This window comes from Rhipicephalus microplus, chromosome X (assembly GCF_043290135.1).
Source record: "Rhipicephalus microplus isolate Deutch F79 chromosome X, USDA_Rmic, whole genome shotgun sequence".
NCBI classification, from domain to species: domain Eukaryota; kingdom Metazoa; phylum Arthropoda; class Arachnida; order Ixodida; family Ixodidae; genus Rhipicephalus; species Rhipicephalus microplus.
The window spans coordinates 11470200-11485876 of record NC_134710.1 but is presented as its reverse complement, the minus strand read 5'-3'; the positions used below and the strand labels follow the sequence as shown (position 1 = coordinate 11485876).

Below are 15677 nucleotides of genomic sequence, written 5' to 3'. Positions count from 1 at the left end.
AAAAAAAATTTCTGCTGTGACCTTGGCTGTCCACGGCAAGATATGCACCCACCATTTCTACATTTCTGCTGAGGGCGAAACTGACTCCTACCTTCTTGAAAGCGAGCTAGTTGTTTTGCTACGCGCATCCCATTGTGCTCCTTCAGGCATAACTGGAATGTGTTTGAATGATGGCCTGCTTCAGCGTGACAACAATGTTATACTGCTATATTGAATTCCAGCGCAGATATTTTCATTGTGAGGAGTATTGTATACTGCACAATGGGCGCCATTTTTTAAATGTATTTCCTCATGCCAATTGAACGAGTAGTGTTTGTTTTTCTCGTTTTTTTTTTCACTTTTCTTTTGCAGTGCCCATTTGAAAAACTGGAGCTTATTGCGGAAGCCACAAACCACCCAAAGAATTTGGTGCCGTGTGCCATCTACGATACTACTTTCTGCAGAGCATTTCTGAAAAACGCCAGCATGGCCAAACAGCGATTCGAAAGAGGTCTTTTTGAGTTTCCTTTCGCATTCCTTGTTTTGTCTGTTCTTAATTCTTTCTGCCTTTTCTAAGATGTTTCTAGAAAACACTTAACCTTCAACTGGAAGTTTGTTTGTTTATGGTTCCAGCACTTCACTTGAACTATGCTCATTCTAGCGTAACTAATAGTGTTGCTGTTGAGTTCCGGATTTCAGTGTACAATGCGTGTGATTGATGCTCTCATATGGCATAGTTTTTTATTGCAACTGATATCTGTAAATATGTGGTTATTAACAATTATGTGCAGTGTAAGCATCCTTTGTAATGCCTTAATAACACTCAGAGAATGGCGAAAATATAATAAATCAATTTCATTTGCAAGATTCAATGTGCTGCACATTTTAAATATTATGCTGCACATAACAAATGTTTGTATGGAGTATAACTATCCCCGACATAGAGAAAAGTATTTTAGTATATGTATTCTGGAATACTTTTTCGTCTTTTTGCAAACGTATCTCTGAAATATCCTGTCACATGAATTACAAATTTATCTCAGTATCTGTATTTTATGCTTCCAAACCACGCATTTCGATATCTGTATTCCAGAATACTTTTTCGGGAATCTCTGCCCAGCCATGAGCACACATCCACATGGCCTACAACGAGCTGCCAAATTAGACGTGATTTTAGCATCTGATAGCATTAGCTCATGCTCTCTTAAGTGCACATTTATGTACCGCCCCATTTCACCTAAATATTCGCAGCTGCAAGAATGTGGAATCCCATAAACCACGCCAGTAGTGCAAGGAGCATATCTGTGGACATGACTGGAGACACATTTGTTCGCTTTCCCTGGCTGCTGACACAATGCTCTATCCACCAAAGTACACGCATTATGCACTTTATTACGTGCTGAGAATGACATGTTTATGCAATAACGAGCACCAACATTTTTCAAACCATGTGCTATCCTGTGTATGTATGGGATAACTGCCTGCCTCTTTTTCTTGCTAATTTCTGGTGCACTAGAATCACAATGATAAAACTTCTCGATCTTTGAAATAAGTTTTTCTGACAAGGAGCAAATCACGTCACCCGGAAAGCCAGAATTTGCAAGGCGAGCAACTTGTGTATCAAATGCATGTGGCATAAGGTGCTCGCGTAACTTCTGAAGAGCGGCACCCAGCACAGTTGACGCAATGGCTCCCTGTATGGTTTTGAGTGGCCAGAATTAAAATTCAGAATTGGCTCTATGAATCTAGGTTGGTATTGCTATATATGTGATCTTTGACGAAAGCCTGTCTTAAATCGAGAAACTGTAGCTCATCATTTTTTTGAAACTCCGAAGTGAAACGCTGACATTTCGTTTTCCTCAAGATCTTTCTTTATATTAGCAAACAGTACAGAGCAATTGTTAATGTCCAGTAGAACTAAGAAGTCATGGACATATCAAACAGCGTGTGATGATAACCAATTCAAATGCTTTTGCAGCTGCCCGTCTACATACCCAAGAAAAATATGACTAATTACAGGTATATTCATGATTCAATTCAGATACCAGATTTCAGGACAAAATTATTTCCCTTCTAAGACACAACGTAGAATTTAGGTGGCCTGCATGAGCTCTGAAAACGACGCAATAGAGATGCCACACTGGCCCTGAAACAACAAATCATCATTATCTTCTCTCATGCACTGCTTTATACACTTCAAATCTTCACATTGGGGCAAACAATAATATAAATCTTTTACGTCTATACCGAATGCATTACAGCACAAAGAAGGTTGTTCACTTAGTGATAAGATGATAGATTCTGAGTTAGAAATTTTTAGCGGATCACAAGTCTTCAAACGCTCCAAATTTCTTTGAATATACTCTGAAACATTTATTTACCAAGTGTCTTTTTCTGAAACAACAGCTCTTAGTGGCAACATGAATCTTCACTGAAATAAAAACCGATAGTTTTTGCCTTTTTGCTTTTTTCACACTTGCCGCTACGCGTTCCTGATGAAGCGTTAGTAACAGGGCATAAACTTATTCGTTCAGTCAACCGATTTTTGCATCAACACTTTTTTTTACTAATATATACCCTAGAGGCCCATTCAGGCATTACACAGGAGGTTTTAGTTATACAATAAATTTGCAAATCAGAACATTGCCATTATAAAATAAAGTGGTGAACAAAGTAAAATACAGTTCCATAAACAAAGATGCAAAAGGAAAAAAAAATTGTGGCAGGAATGAAAACTCAATAAGAGAGACACAACTATAGTGCAAAAAAATATATATACAGAAAATTGCCATGAAAAAAATTGCCCCCTATCTGCATATTAGACTAAAAATGTCGTCGAAAGACTATTGTATTTCGCCTGAAAAGAGTGAACAGACAGAAATATTTATTTGATGTTTTGCACGAGAAAACTGGTGAATGGGATCCTGGAGGTGTTGCGTGAGACATGAGTGCCATCTGGCGGTAATTTCAGAAAACGAAAGAATGACCTTTGTTATAGCGAGCACGCAGCATGCGTGCAATCTTGGAGGCCATATTTTGTAAATTTCAAGACAGGTAGCAGCACAGTATCATCTTAGCAAAGCGTAGGAGACTCGCCTTTTCGTGCGAAGCGTCGCATTGTCAGCTGCAGTGCTTAGAATTACTTCTTTATACCTTTTCTAGTATAAATAAACACAGTGCACAATAACGACGTGTTGATATTGTGCCTCAAATATGCTCAATATTTGCTTTTTATTGACAATCGTACAAGTATGAACGCAGAAACTTGAGCAATACTGGTGGATGCTGTGAATGTGGTCATACTTGAGCCTTTTTGCTGAGAGACAGACCAAAATTTTTGCGTTGGAGTATCCCAAGCAAGACTATCATCTTTAAGGAGAAAATATATTTACAATGAAAGAAGAGTAAAAATAAGCACATACATGCTCTTACAAACTCACACAGATAGGTAAGTCATATGTCCAAGAAAATATTGAATTGGTTTACAAAGGCGGCATGATCAATGAATCAAGCGATGTCGCCCGGCAGTGTGTTCCAGTGATGTGTGCTTCGAAGTGATGGTGAGTGTTGATACATAATTGTGCGTGCCAAAAAAGGGTGTATTTTGAATTGGTGATCAATATGTTTCAAAATATTATGAGGTGTGTTTGTACAAGCTTCATGAAGGCACATTTACTATGATAAAATGTATGAAAATGAAAGAACAGTGACGACAGTCTGCATTTTTCAAAAAGGGGTAATGAAAGTGAGTGTGTAATGTCTGTAGTGCTGCAGTTGCGAGAATACTACTTGGTGATAAATCCTGCTGCTTCATTTTGTATTGATTCTAGTTAATCGATGAGATATGATTGATGTGGGTTCTAGATGATGGATGCATATTCTATCTTTGAACGAACAAGTGTAGTGTATGCTAGCATTTTAGAGGTATAGTTCACGAAGTAAAGGTTTCTTTTAATAAATCCAAGTGCTTTTGACACATCACTAGTTACGATATCGATGCGCTTATTCTAAGGCAGGTCAGACGATAAATGAATTCCAAGATATTTAAATAGAGATACTTTTTCAATGGGGAGAGCTTCAATTTTATATTGACTCATTTCTGTTTTATGTGCTCTTGTAAACGTCATGGCCTTCGTTTCGAAAGTGTTAATTTGCCATGGTGACACCAAAATACGAGTTTATTAGGGTCCAACTATAATGACTCGTTAGCTTGGGTGCTGTCAATTTTTCTATAAATGATGTAGTTGTATGTAAATAATTTGATAGTAGATGACAAACCATGTCCAATGTCGTTGATGTAAATGAGAAACAAAACTGGTCCCATGATTGATCCCTGGGGAACACCAGACTTTGCATGTGAAAGTGAAGATGCATGTCCATTCACATAAATTGATTGGCTGCAGTTTCTCAGAAAATGATTTATTCAGCTTTTTTCCAAACCAGTGGCTACCTTATCATTATACATAGAACCATCTAGAGTTGAAAAGAAGCCTTCCTTGTCAGCAACCAAAACATGCAACTTACTTTCCAGATGCGTCTCAGACAGCATGAACACCGTTGTGAGGAGTGACCAGGCTATGTACAACAAAGGCAAGCTGAAAAAGCCAGTAGGCTTTTTTTGTGAAGCTAAGTTGCGTGTTTTGGTTACCTTCATGCTACCTTCATTTATGTACTCTTCTATAAACATAATGGTAAAAAATACTCATGGATTTAATAACACCATCTCAAGGAAATGAAATGAGAAAAGAGTGTGCTACTCTTGAAATATCTGCAATAAGTGCATAGCGGAGGACGTTTGCAGCTGCGTTGCCAATAATAATAATAATAATAGCAGTAATATTATACAAGGCAAGACATAGCCCAGCAAACCTCTTGTGATGGCAGTTAAAACATAAGCACCTAACTAAAAGGCCTTCAAGCCAAGCTGAATTTGTGGCCACGACAAATATGCACAAGTTTACCGATGTGAGAAATGCTGTGCTTGGAAAGTCAGATATGGTATGTGTGCTGGTCTCGCAGCTCGCATTTGACGGGTCAAAGCGTCTGCTATCCAGCCAGTTAACGGTCGAACACCTGTGAGCATTTAAACAAAAGTAACTTTAACAGGAATTGGGGTCACATTTTAACAAACATTCACGAGCACTCAGTAAGTCCCCGTAAAAAAGCGGTGCTGTTGCTTCGACTGGTAGGGTGAGTCTGCCGCCTGGCATTTCTTCTTCCGTCGACGACCGGTGCTTTCACTCTCTCCGTCAGCCGACAGAGAAGATGACAATGGCACTCTCAAGGTCGTTTGCGGCGCCCGTTTAAAGTGGCCATAACAAAGGAAAAAAATTTTCAAGACGTAGAAGTAGCCCCTATTAGGGGCTTAAGCGTCTCCCCGACTTCCTTTGGCGGCACTTGAAAGGCAAACACGGCTCCTGGCTGCTCTCTTCGAGAGGGGACGGCACACTCCCCGTCTGGTGTCTGCTTGTTAGACGCCACAGTTTGTTGATGGCGAAAACAAGGGCACCACTTCCGATATCGATCGGCAGAGTTTCCTTATTGCGCCATTCCTTGCAATCTCCACCTCCACCTTGCGCACCATTCCGTCCGCACTGGGCAGGCTGTGGGTGACAACGCCGATGGGCCAATCGTTGTGATTTGCTTCTTTGTCCCTGATGAGCACGACGTCGCCTTCTCTTATATCCTTTTTCCTCACTTGCCATTTTCGACGTTCCTGCAGAGTAGCGAGATAAGTTAAACACCAGCGTTTCCAGAATTGATTAGCCATGTTCTGGACTTGATGCCAGTGTCGCTTGTACAGATTAGTTGTATCTATTTCTCCAGTTGTTGGGGATGCGCATCCTTTCTTGTGTGACAGTAGCGTCGCCGGAGTGAGGATGGCGGGATCTTCGGGGTCCGAGGAAATCGGAGTTATAGGTCTGGCATTCATGATGGCTGCGACTTCTGCTAGGAAGGTGGCAAGAATGTCGTGAGTAAGCCGTTGAAGGCGTGATTGCATAAGCATGGAACCAAGAATACAGCGTGCTATACCGATCATCCTCTCCCATGCGCCGCCCATGTGGGACGCGTGCAGTGAATTGAATATCCACTTACAGCCGGTGTTCGCTAGGAACCTGCCAAATTGTGAGCTATTGAAGCTCTCAGCGCCAATTCCAAGTTCTCTGCATGCACCGTCAAAATTCGTCCCGCAGTCGGAGCGTACAAGCTTCACAGGTCCTCTTACGGACATGAACGTTCGAAAAGCATTTATGAAGCTTGACATGTCCATTGATTCGATGAGTTTAATGTGCAGTGCGCGAATGCTTAAGCATGTGAACATTACTGCCCAGCGCTTGCTGTTGGCAATACCACCTCTCGTTCGGCGGGAGGTAATCAACCAAGGGCCAAAAACATCGATTCCTACGTTTGTAAAAGGGAGCTCCGTGCTGATTCGGTCGGCCGGAAGGTCAGCCATCTTCTGATCGTGAAGGCGTCCTCCTAGCTTCTTGCACGAAATACAGGCCTCCAACTCAGAGGAGATGCATCTTTTGCCTCCAACAATCCAATATCCAGCAGCTGTCACAGCTCCCTCCGTGATGTGTCGACCTTGATGTTGCACACAGCCATAGTGGTGGCGCACTAGGAGTTTCGCGACATGGTGTCGGCCAGGTATTATTAAAGGGTTTTTTTCTTCATCTGGAAGGTTACCTTTGTTCAAGCGGCCACCGACACGAGTTAGCCCCTGGGCATCCAAAATTGGATCAAGCTTTCGAAGCGTACTTGTCTTATGAACTTGCTCTCCTCTCTGGATACAACGCAGCTCTTCTGAGAATACGTCCTCCTGCACAGAGTGAATAATGATGACCTTGGCTCGATGGAGCAGCTCCACGAGATCCATTTCTTCTGGTGGCGAACTCTTTGCGCGACGGGCAACCCGGATTATGCCAGCCACAGCTCGTGTGAGCGAGCTTCAGCTTGAAAACTTGCTGAGTCGTTCAGCTCCTAGTTGCTGTTGCTGGTTGGTTTTCGTCACGAAGGTGCGGACCTCAGGGCATACCTCTTCGTCTTCATTAGGGTCTATAAGCTGAAAACATGATGATGATGCTTACCCTTGAGGTTGAGAGAGAAAGTCGGGTCCTGAAAACCAGTTCGTCTTCTCGAGCTGCGCTGCTGAAATTGGTCTGGTGGCGTGGTCTGCTGGATTTTCTTCCGTACACATACACTTCCACTGACCCGGTCGTGTGCTGGCATGTATGCGCTGAACTCTGTTAGCTACGTACACATAGAATCTTCGCGTTTCATTGTGTATGTATCCCAGAACTACCTTACTGTCTGTGTAAAATGTGACAGAACTCGGCTGGAAGTAACTCCCGTAGCATGGCATCGGCCATTTCTGCAGCAAGGACCGCTGCACACAACTTCAGCCTTGGGATTGTGTGGTCTGGTTTCGGCGCGAGCTTCGCCTTTCCCATGACAAAACCGACATGTTTGTTTCCCTGCTTGTCGATTACCCGTAGGTACGCTACCGCGGCGATGGCACTCGTGGACGCATCTGAGAACACGTGAATTTCTCTAGAGGCGGCTTCAGAAGTTGAGTGCGGTACATAAGTTCTCTGCACACGTAGGCAATGAAGTGCTTGTAGAGAATTCTTCCATTCATCCCAACTTTGTTTCTTTGCATCCGAAAGTGGCGTGTCCCAGTCATAACCTTCATAACCTTCCGCCATGAGGTCACGGAGCAGGTGCTTTCCCTGAACCGTTACAGGTGCCACGAACCTCAGCGGGTCAAACAGACTGTTGACGGTCGACAGCACCCCTCGCCGTGTATAGGGCTGGTCTTGAAGAGGAGCTCTGAAGACGAAGGTGTCGTTGTCTACATCCCAAAGTAGACCGAGGCTTCTCTGCATATTTGATGCGTCTTTGTTCAAGTCAAGACTTTTCAGTCCCTGCGCACGGTCTTGTGGAAAAAATGCATTCAGCACATTCTGCCTGTTTGAGGCAATCTTGTGCAGCCTTATGTTAGCTGTAGAAAGCATTTTTTGCGTTCTCTGCAACAGACTGATGGCGTCTTCCTCACACGAAAGAGACTTGAGTGCATCATCGAGGTAGAAGTCTCGCTCGACGAACCTCCTTGCATCTTCACCGAATTGTTGAGCAGCCTCTTGAGCAGTTCGCCGAAGCCCATATGTAGCGACCGCGGGTGAGGGACTGTTGCCGAAAACGTGCACCTTCATTCGGCACTCCATGATTTCTCGGGAGATGTCATTGTCCTTAAACCAGAGGAACCTTAGGTAGTTCTGATGATCTTCACGAACGACGAAATTGTAAAACATCTGCTCAATGTCGGCAGTTATCGCCACTGAATCCTGCCGGAAGCGTATCAGTATTCCCACAAGATTGTTTGTCAGGTCGAGTCCGGTGAGAAGGACACCATTCAGAAACACTCCTTCGTGCTGAGCGCTGGAGTCAAACACCACACGGATTCGATCGGGTTTTTGAGGATGGTGAACGCCGAATATGGGTAGGTACCAGCCCTCTTCGTCGATGTTAAGTGGTGGAGCTTCCTCTGCATGACCCCTGACGAACAGTTCTTTCATGAAGTGCACGAAGCGCTCTTTTTTCTCAGGGTTTTTTCGCAACGTGCGTCGCAGCAAGTACAGGCGAGAGAGAGAGCCTGTTCTTGGTTATTCGGAGGAAGCCATCTTCTTGGTGAGCGGAAAGGTAGAGGGGCAACCCAGTTGTTTGACCTGTCTTTGTATAATTCACTATCAATGATATTGAGGAAGGCTCTATCTTCTATAGACAGGGAACGCTCGCTGTCTTCTCGCGTTGTCTCGAACAGGTTAGGTGCCAAGGTGTCATCTGATGCTGCTATTGATGAGAAATTATTCTTGACCTGATGCCTATCCGCAGTGTAGAGAACCGGCGCTTCCATCACCATGAAATGTTTTGTACATGGGGTGAAAAGGGATGGTCTTCCGTTGCCCAGAATGTGTGTTTTTAACACATTTATGGTGCCTGTTTTACGCGTACGACCCAGGCAGACGTTTCCGACAATGACCCATCCGAGATCGAGCCTCTGTGCATAAGGAGCGTCAAGTGGCCCGTTAATGGTCTGGCGAACTATGTGGACTCTGAGAACGTCTCGACCGAGGAGGAGCAATATTCTTGCCTCTTCAAGAGGTGGAATGTGAGTGGCAATGGCCTTCAAGTGCGGGTAGTTCAGTGCTGCATCTGGCGTTGGAATTTCTTCCCTGTTGTCCGGTCTAAAGATGGGTGTGGGCACACACACTCCCCGCCATCATGTTCCACAGCTGCCTCGAGTGCACTTGCCTGCGCGTCTGCAGCAGCTGCCTCTTTTTCATGTTGTAATACCTCAAGCTCGGCCTCGATTCTTGCCTTCTCTAAGCACATTGCGGCCTCTTTACGTCCAAACTGAGCTCTTGCTTTGACGGCCTCTGCTTGCACGCAGGCCTGCACAGCAGCCAGGCTAATCGTGGAGGAGCCCGATCGTCGTGATCGCGAGGAAGCTCTTGAGTGAGCCGATAGAGAGAACTGCGATGCTGTTTCATGTGCCTTGTTGCATTCTTGTGGCGTAGCCTCTCGTAACTTTTCGCTCACGATCGCCTCACGGTCTTCATCGATTGCCTGTCGGAGCTCTAATTCGTGCCTGGCTTCAGACGTCTTCGCCTTCTCGAGAAACGCTGAGTATCTTGCGGTAGCATGCTCGTAGCACTCGTAACTTGCACGAAGCTGCGTTTTGGCGCCAGTAAACTGTTCTCCCTTAGCGCGTGACAGGGCCTGAAGAGCGCTCTCCATGTTTTTCCAAACAGAATCTAGTTTACGGCAGTGCTCTTCGCGGCTCGTTTGATACATTTCTTTAGCCCTCGTCGACATGGTTGTTTTTCTTTGCGGCCGAATGTTTGATGCGGAAGCTTCATCTTGTGGTGTGACATTTGGACACTCATGCATCAGCTCGTCCTGGTCCATACTTGTTTGCACGTTTTGTCTCAAAGCGGACGTATGTGAAACAAATGGTTCTAAGCTGCGCGTTGAGCGTTGAAAGATGAAATGAGCCCACCTTGTTGCTGCCCTTCTGCTGTCAGTTTCTCTACTCCTTGGTGATGAAATCCTTGCAATGGGCGTGTGTCTGGGTTCAACCGGGGGTCTTGCCGTGGCGACGTATCCCATTGCCGGCGGACGTTGAGTTGGCGGCCGATGGCAGATGAAGCGCTTTTTTACTATGCTGGTCTTGCAGCTCGCATTTGACGGGTCAAAGCGTCTGCTATCCAGCCAGTTAACGGTCGAACACTAGTGAACATTTAAACAAAAGTAACTTTAACAGGAATTGGGGTCACATTTTAACAAACATTCACGAGCACTCAGTAAGTCCCCGTAAAAAAGCGGTGCTGTTGCTCGGGCTGGTAGGGTGAGTCTGTCCGCCGCCTGGCATTTCTTCTTCCGTCGACGACCGGTGCTTTCACTCTTTCCGTGAGCCGACAGAGAAGATGACAATGGCGCTCTGAAGGTCGTTTGCGGCGCCCGTTTAAAGTGGCCATAACAAAGGAAAAAGAATTTTCAAGACGTAGAAGTAGCCCCTATTAGGGGCTTAAGCGTCCCCCCGACTTCCTTTGGCGGCACTTGAAAGGCAAACACGGCTCCTGGCCGCTCTCTTCGAGAGGGGACGGCACAGTATGTGGTATGTAGAAGGAACATACATCAAAATAGTGCATGTACCAACATGGAAGCTAAGGAATGCTTTAGTCAATGGGAAGAATAAGCTGCCAAGCGGAAATTTCTGTAGTCTTCTTTACACTGTAGTCTGCCACGAGTGTGACAACATGTCAGTCTATGAGACCTGTGATTTCAATGAAAGAGTTAAACAACACAACAGTTCAAAATGAAGTCATCAAATCATGGGTGGCCTTGGATGCCCTCGCTGAACATGCGGAATATACAGGCTTTCAAACTGACTGGTCAAGCAACCGTGTTCTGGTCGAAGAAAACAAGCTTGCATCATGCCAGCACCTGGAATCCCTGCACATTCACACAGCTGCACATATCCTCAATAAGATTTATGGAATGCTGACCATATACTTTTGGTGCTTACATCACGCACCTAGTCATACTTAAATACGATGTACCTTTCTTATGGCTGTCATTCAGAACAATATCAGGTGCCCAAACATCAATAAACTTTGTGTTATTTTGGTCGGTATATCCTTTTGTTTGTACACTAAGAAGAAACAGCTATGCATTGCTTTTTTTTTAGGCTTCTTCTAGCTGTTCACTGTAGTTACAGTCAAGGAGTGACTTTTTGAGTATTGATCAAGGGTAATGCTTATTTTTGTGATGGTGGCACAGACTGCCGCCAGTTTCCATGAATTAGCCAGGCTTTACCAAAGTTCCTCCAGTTTTCCAGCAAGGCCCCAATTCCCCGACTTTCCCAGGTTGGTAGACACCCTGCACAAACAAAGATAGATGGCAGTTAACTCGCGTCCTGTGTTTCCTGTTTTATGCAAGTGTCATTCTGCACTTTATTACCTTAGAAGTACTTGTTGTTGGGCAGGTTGGTATAACATTATTAGGAAAAATTCTAGACGACGCAAATGTGTGGTGCAGTGTAAATATTTTCAGTAGTTCAGCTGCGACTGACGCTCTTTTTCTGTGCTTTTTCATTTTTCCAGTGGTGCTTAGGCATCTATAATTTTCCCCCTTAGCTTAATTACCTCTCTGAAGCTATGCATCATCTTGCCCATTAACAGCCATTGTTAAACTATTGTATGTGGCATTGTTGATGCAAAATGACCTTAGAGTATATGCTAAAGCTCTTGCAGGATCACCGGCTGAATGTGACAACCAGTTCACCATTTATAGGACCCGAAGTATTGATATTTTCAATATATCTGTTCGCACAGTGCTTCATTGAAGTCATGCAAGCTTAAAATATGGTGCTCCCAAGGAGAAATTTTTCTTCCTGTGCTGTGACCAACGGGAAAACTATGTAGACAATAACGAAGAGAGATCACAACTAGGCTTAGCTGTGTGATGTCTGCCTCAATAAAAATGTAATAAATTAATGCAAGTGTGCTTATATCACCATGGTGTTGCCAGTTATTACTACATTTGATATGAACCTCTGCTCGCTCCACCATGGTGTTCCTAAGGGTGTACACAGTCTTACCTCTGAGACAGCATTGCCAGAACTAATTTCACTGTCACAATCTTGAACAGGTGTGCAACAAGCATGCGCCAGTGCAGAGAACACAAAAGAAGTGGTCACTGCTTGCATGTTCAAGGTCGTATGCACGCACACCGGACTATGATTTTGCAGTGTCTTACATTTTGAGTGAAGTATACATCGTGATGGCTGGAGCAGTCTCTGTGGTCACCAGCTAGACAATCACAATGTGCATATTGTTGCTTGAGACAACTGTTTAGGACAAAAGAGGGCACCGTAGAAAAAAATATTTTTAGGCTAATGTAAGGGCTTGTAGTGAGGAGACTCTCAAAAGGTATATGGTGTGTCATCTTGCTATAGAGAAGCAACATTTATACCTAGTTTATGTTAGTAGGAGTTTGCTAAACATTGGCCATACAAGCTTGTGGCTAGAGAAGGATGATGTCCAGAAGATACCCTCCTGAAATGTTAACCTGCACCGTCCTCCCTTGCCCTTTTTGGTGCACTGGAATTTGTGCCCTGTAGGTACTAATTCCTTCAGTGGGTACTCTTGAAGGGCTTCTGAATAAGCTCACTCTTACCACCTGCTTTACCCAAGGGCAAATCCTACTGTTGGAACTTGTTTGCTTGGCAGAAATTTTTAGCAGGAAAAGAAGCTTCACTCATTACACAAATAAAGCTACAGCATTGCAAGATTACTATGATGTTATCTACACAGACCTCGCACATACAACTCACCAAAATGTCACCAATTACCTCTATGGTGAGCCTGATTATGCCTTAAGACAGCACGTAAGTTTCTTGATCCTATACTTTTTAATCAGTACATGAACCTTGAAAAAACAAGATCGTTACATGCAGTGCATAAAACCAGTGCTTATGAAGTGCAATGATGCCATCGGAAGCATCAGCAAAAGTAAATTCACCCTGCTAGAAAGCAAATTCTGCATGAAGCCTGTAAATGTACTGTTAACAAAGTCTTCTCGACAACTTCATTACTTCTACTTCTGCAATTTGCATAATCCTGTCTCATGCATACCTTGCTGTCAACCCAAAAAATTATTGACCTATGAGGTGTTACTCATGTGACCATGCTCATTTAACATACCTGCAAGCCTCAGAGCTAACATAATAAAATTGAAGACTTTAATAAATTAACACTCTGCTACTCACCCCTTCAAAAAAAATTTTTAGCATCCCCTTGAAACCTGTTTTTTTAAAGACTCAACAGACACAGTGACGTGACTCATGAAAGGCATATCCGGAGCTTGTGGTGCGACTAAAATCTTTTTGGAGCAGCATAAAAGCCGCCTGAAGCTTTTAAGCTAGAGCTGTTGCACCACATGTTACAGGGAACTAGTTCATGAACATATGCATGCATGTTCACTTAGATTTCTGCTCAACGTAAACGTAGGCTTTTTGCTTTTTTGCAGACATCCCCAATTTATATCAAGCTACCTAGCGCTTTCCGGGAATTCACATGGCATTTGTAAATGACTCTGGCTTTCAGCGATAGTTTAGCTACAATATTGAAGCACGGACTGGTAAGACTATTTATGCATTGTATTTACTTTCCAAAAAAAAAAGAGTCTGATTATATTAATGCTTTTATTAGTACAACCTAATTGTTCAATGTGTGGAGAAGTGGTTGCTGTCATCGTTTATGTACAGAATTGTTAGGTTCCTGATTAATGAGCACTTCATAAAAAAAGGGTTTTGTAACTGGTCCTTACTGCCCATTATTTATTATGGCTCGACAAAATTTAGAGTTATGGGGGAGTAAGTAGTTACATTTGGCAAACTGTTTGACATGTACAGTCGTCGAGGTCGAGAAGCCCAGCCGAGACATACCGGAATAGTGGAATACCGCGCTTTCTAGGAGAAGTAACAGTGATTGTACAGCATGCGGTACTGCTGATAAAATTTGCCCACTGTATGGACTTAAAACTTAACCACCTTGTATGAAATATTTTGAAAGTAAACTGTAACAAATAGGACCACAAATTAAAAAAAATAAGTGGTCAGTTCTACGTGCAGGTACTAAATTACTGTATTTTAATACAGTAAAGCAAGACTGTTGTCCAAGCACAACTAGCTCATTATCACTTTTATCTGACAGTAACCACAACAGTTAGAAACTATTTGGCTGAAATCACGTGGTAACTTTTGTAGTATAAGCGGGTTCAAATTGTTAAGAAAGTTGGTGCCCAGCAACGTTTTCAACTACATTGCACGTTCATGTCCACTGTGATGACATCTCCAAATCGCAGGGGTAACGTATGGATTTCAAGCGTATGCCATATACTTGCTCCCTGAGAGAACACAACAACGAAGAGTGCATGCATGCTTGACACAAATAATGAAATTTTTGAAAAAGATGTAGCAGGTTTCGTCTCTTGGTGCAGATCCCTGCAGGCACTTACCTAATTACCACCCCATTTTGCCAACAAGCAGCCCATGTAAGACGTTCGAACATGCGCTATTATGTCGGGTCATAACCAGTTTCCTCTAACCGCCTTGCACTTAGTTCTGGCACGACATAGGTTTCAAAGATTTATTTCTTGCAAACTGTGTGAGTAATTGTAGACCATTCTTCAACAGTTATTTTCGTGCTTACTCGATAGGAAAACATGAGCTACAAATTTTCTAAGTTTCTAAAATATGAATGGTAATTGAATTGTGAATGGTAATCTACACCCAGCCTTAGCATACATTTCCTTTATAATCATTTTCAATTTGAGGCATGGCACAAATTTTGAAGTACGACTGAAGCCTCTCATATGCATGTTTCGTTTATTTGAAGGTGCCATTTAACAATCTTGAATTAATCCTGCAATGAACTAAAATCTGAATGCCTTGCGAATTGCCTGCCACAAAATGTATTTTACTAGGTGAATTGTTCTGGGCTTGTTACACAAACTGAAGATGATGACGATACTGACTGCCGCATCGTCACTGATGAGGCAGAGGATAGCGCGTGTACAATTTAGGTGCACACACGAGGCCCAATGTCAGTGCTACATTTCCAATTTACACACGAGCGCGCGCAATATGTATGCTTTACCGCAATACACAGCATGCACTTCACCGCAAGGCACGACTGCCTTGCGGTGAAGTGAACGACTGGTAATATTCCATCGCTTCCAACTTGTGCATTTCGTATCTGTCTCACGCAGTTACGCAAGAAGAAGCTTCAATGAAAGTTTTGGCGCAAGCGTACACTTCACCGAAGCGACACATCGATCCTTATGCTACACACGCACTTACCAGACATACACGTATGGCATACATCCACAAATAGCATAACACACGCTGTTCATGATCGGGCAAGTCGTTACCACATTGCTTATAGACAGTGTTACAGAACGAGACCACGTATCCATGCGCAGAGGCGGTTCTCGCGAATGCATACAACTCCCGCTCAAGCAAAGACCACGGATAAATAACTACCGCACGGTAAAGATCCTCACAAGTTAGTGAGGAATTTTAGACCTTTCGTTCCCACCCCCTAAACGTCCCCAAAAAATGTCCAACA

The 15677-nt window shown here is 43.5% G+C and overlaps 2 protein-coding genes across 2 annotated transcripts in view; both read right to left on the bottom strand.

Annotated features, from left to right (window-relative positions):
- Pi4KIIalpha (phosphatidylinositol 4-kinase II alpha) overlaps nucleotides 1-15677 on the bottom strand; it is a 310849-nt gene that overhangs the window by 133114 nt on the left and 162058 nt on the right. The gene's annotated exons all lie outside the window — the stretch shown is intronic.
- On the bottom strand, nucleotides 4378-15655 carry LOC142777431 (uncharacterized). Its single transcript, XM_075881820.1, has 2 exons — nucleotides 15410-15655; nucleotides 4378-11424 (listed from the first exon to the last, which is right to left on the bottom strand). Exon 2 carries the CDS (start codon nucleotides 8556-8558, stop codon nucleotides 7287-7289), a length of 1272 nt encoding a protein of 423 aa, XP_075737935.1. The 5' UTR covers nucleotides 8559-11424; nucleotides 15410-15655; the 3' UTR covers nucleotides 4378-7286.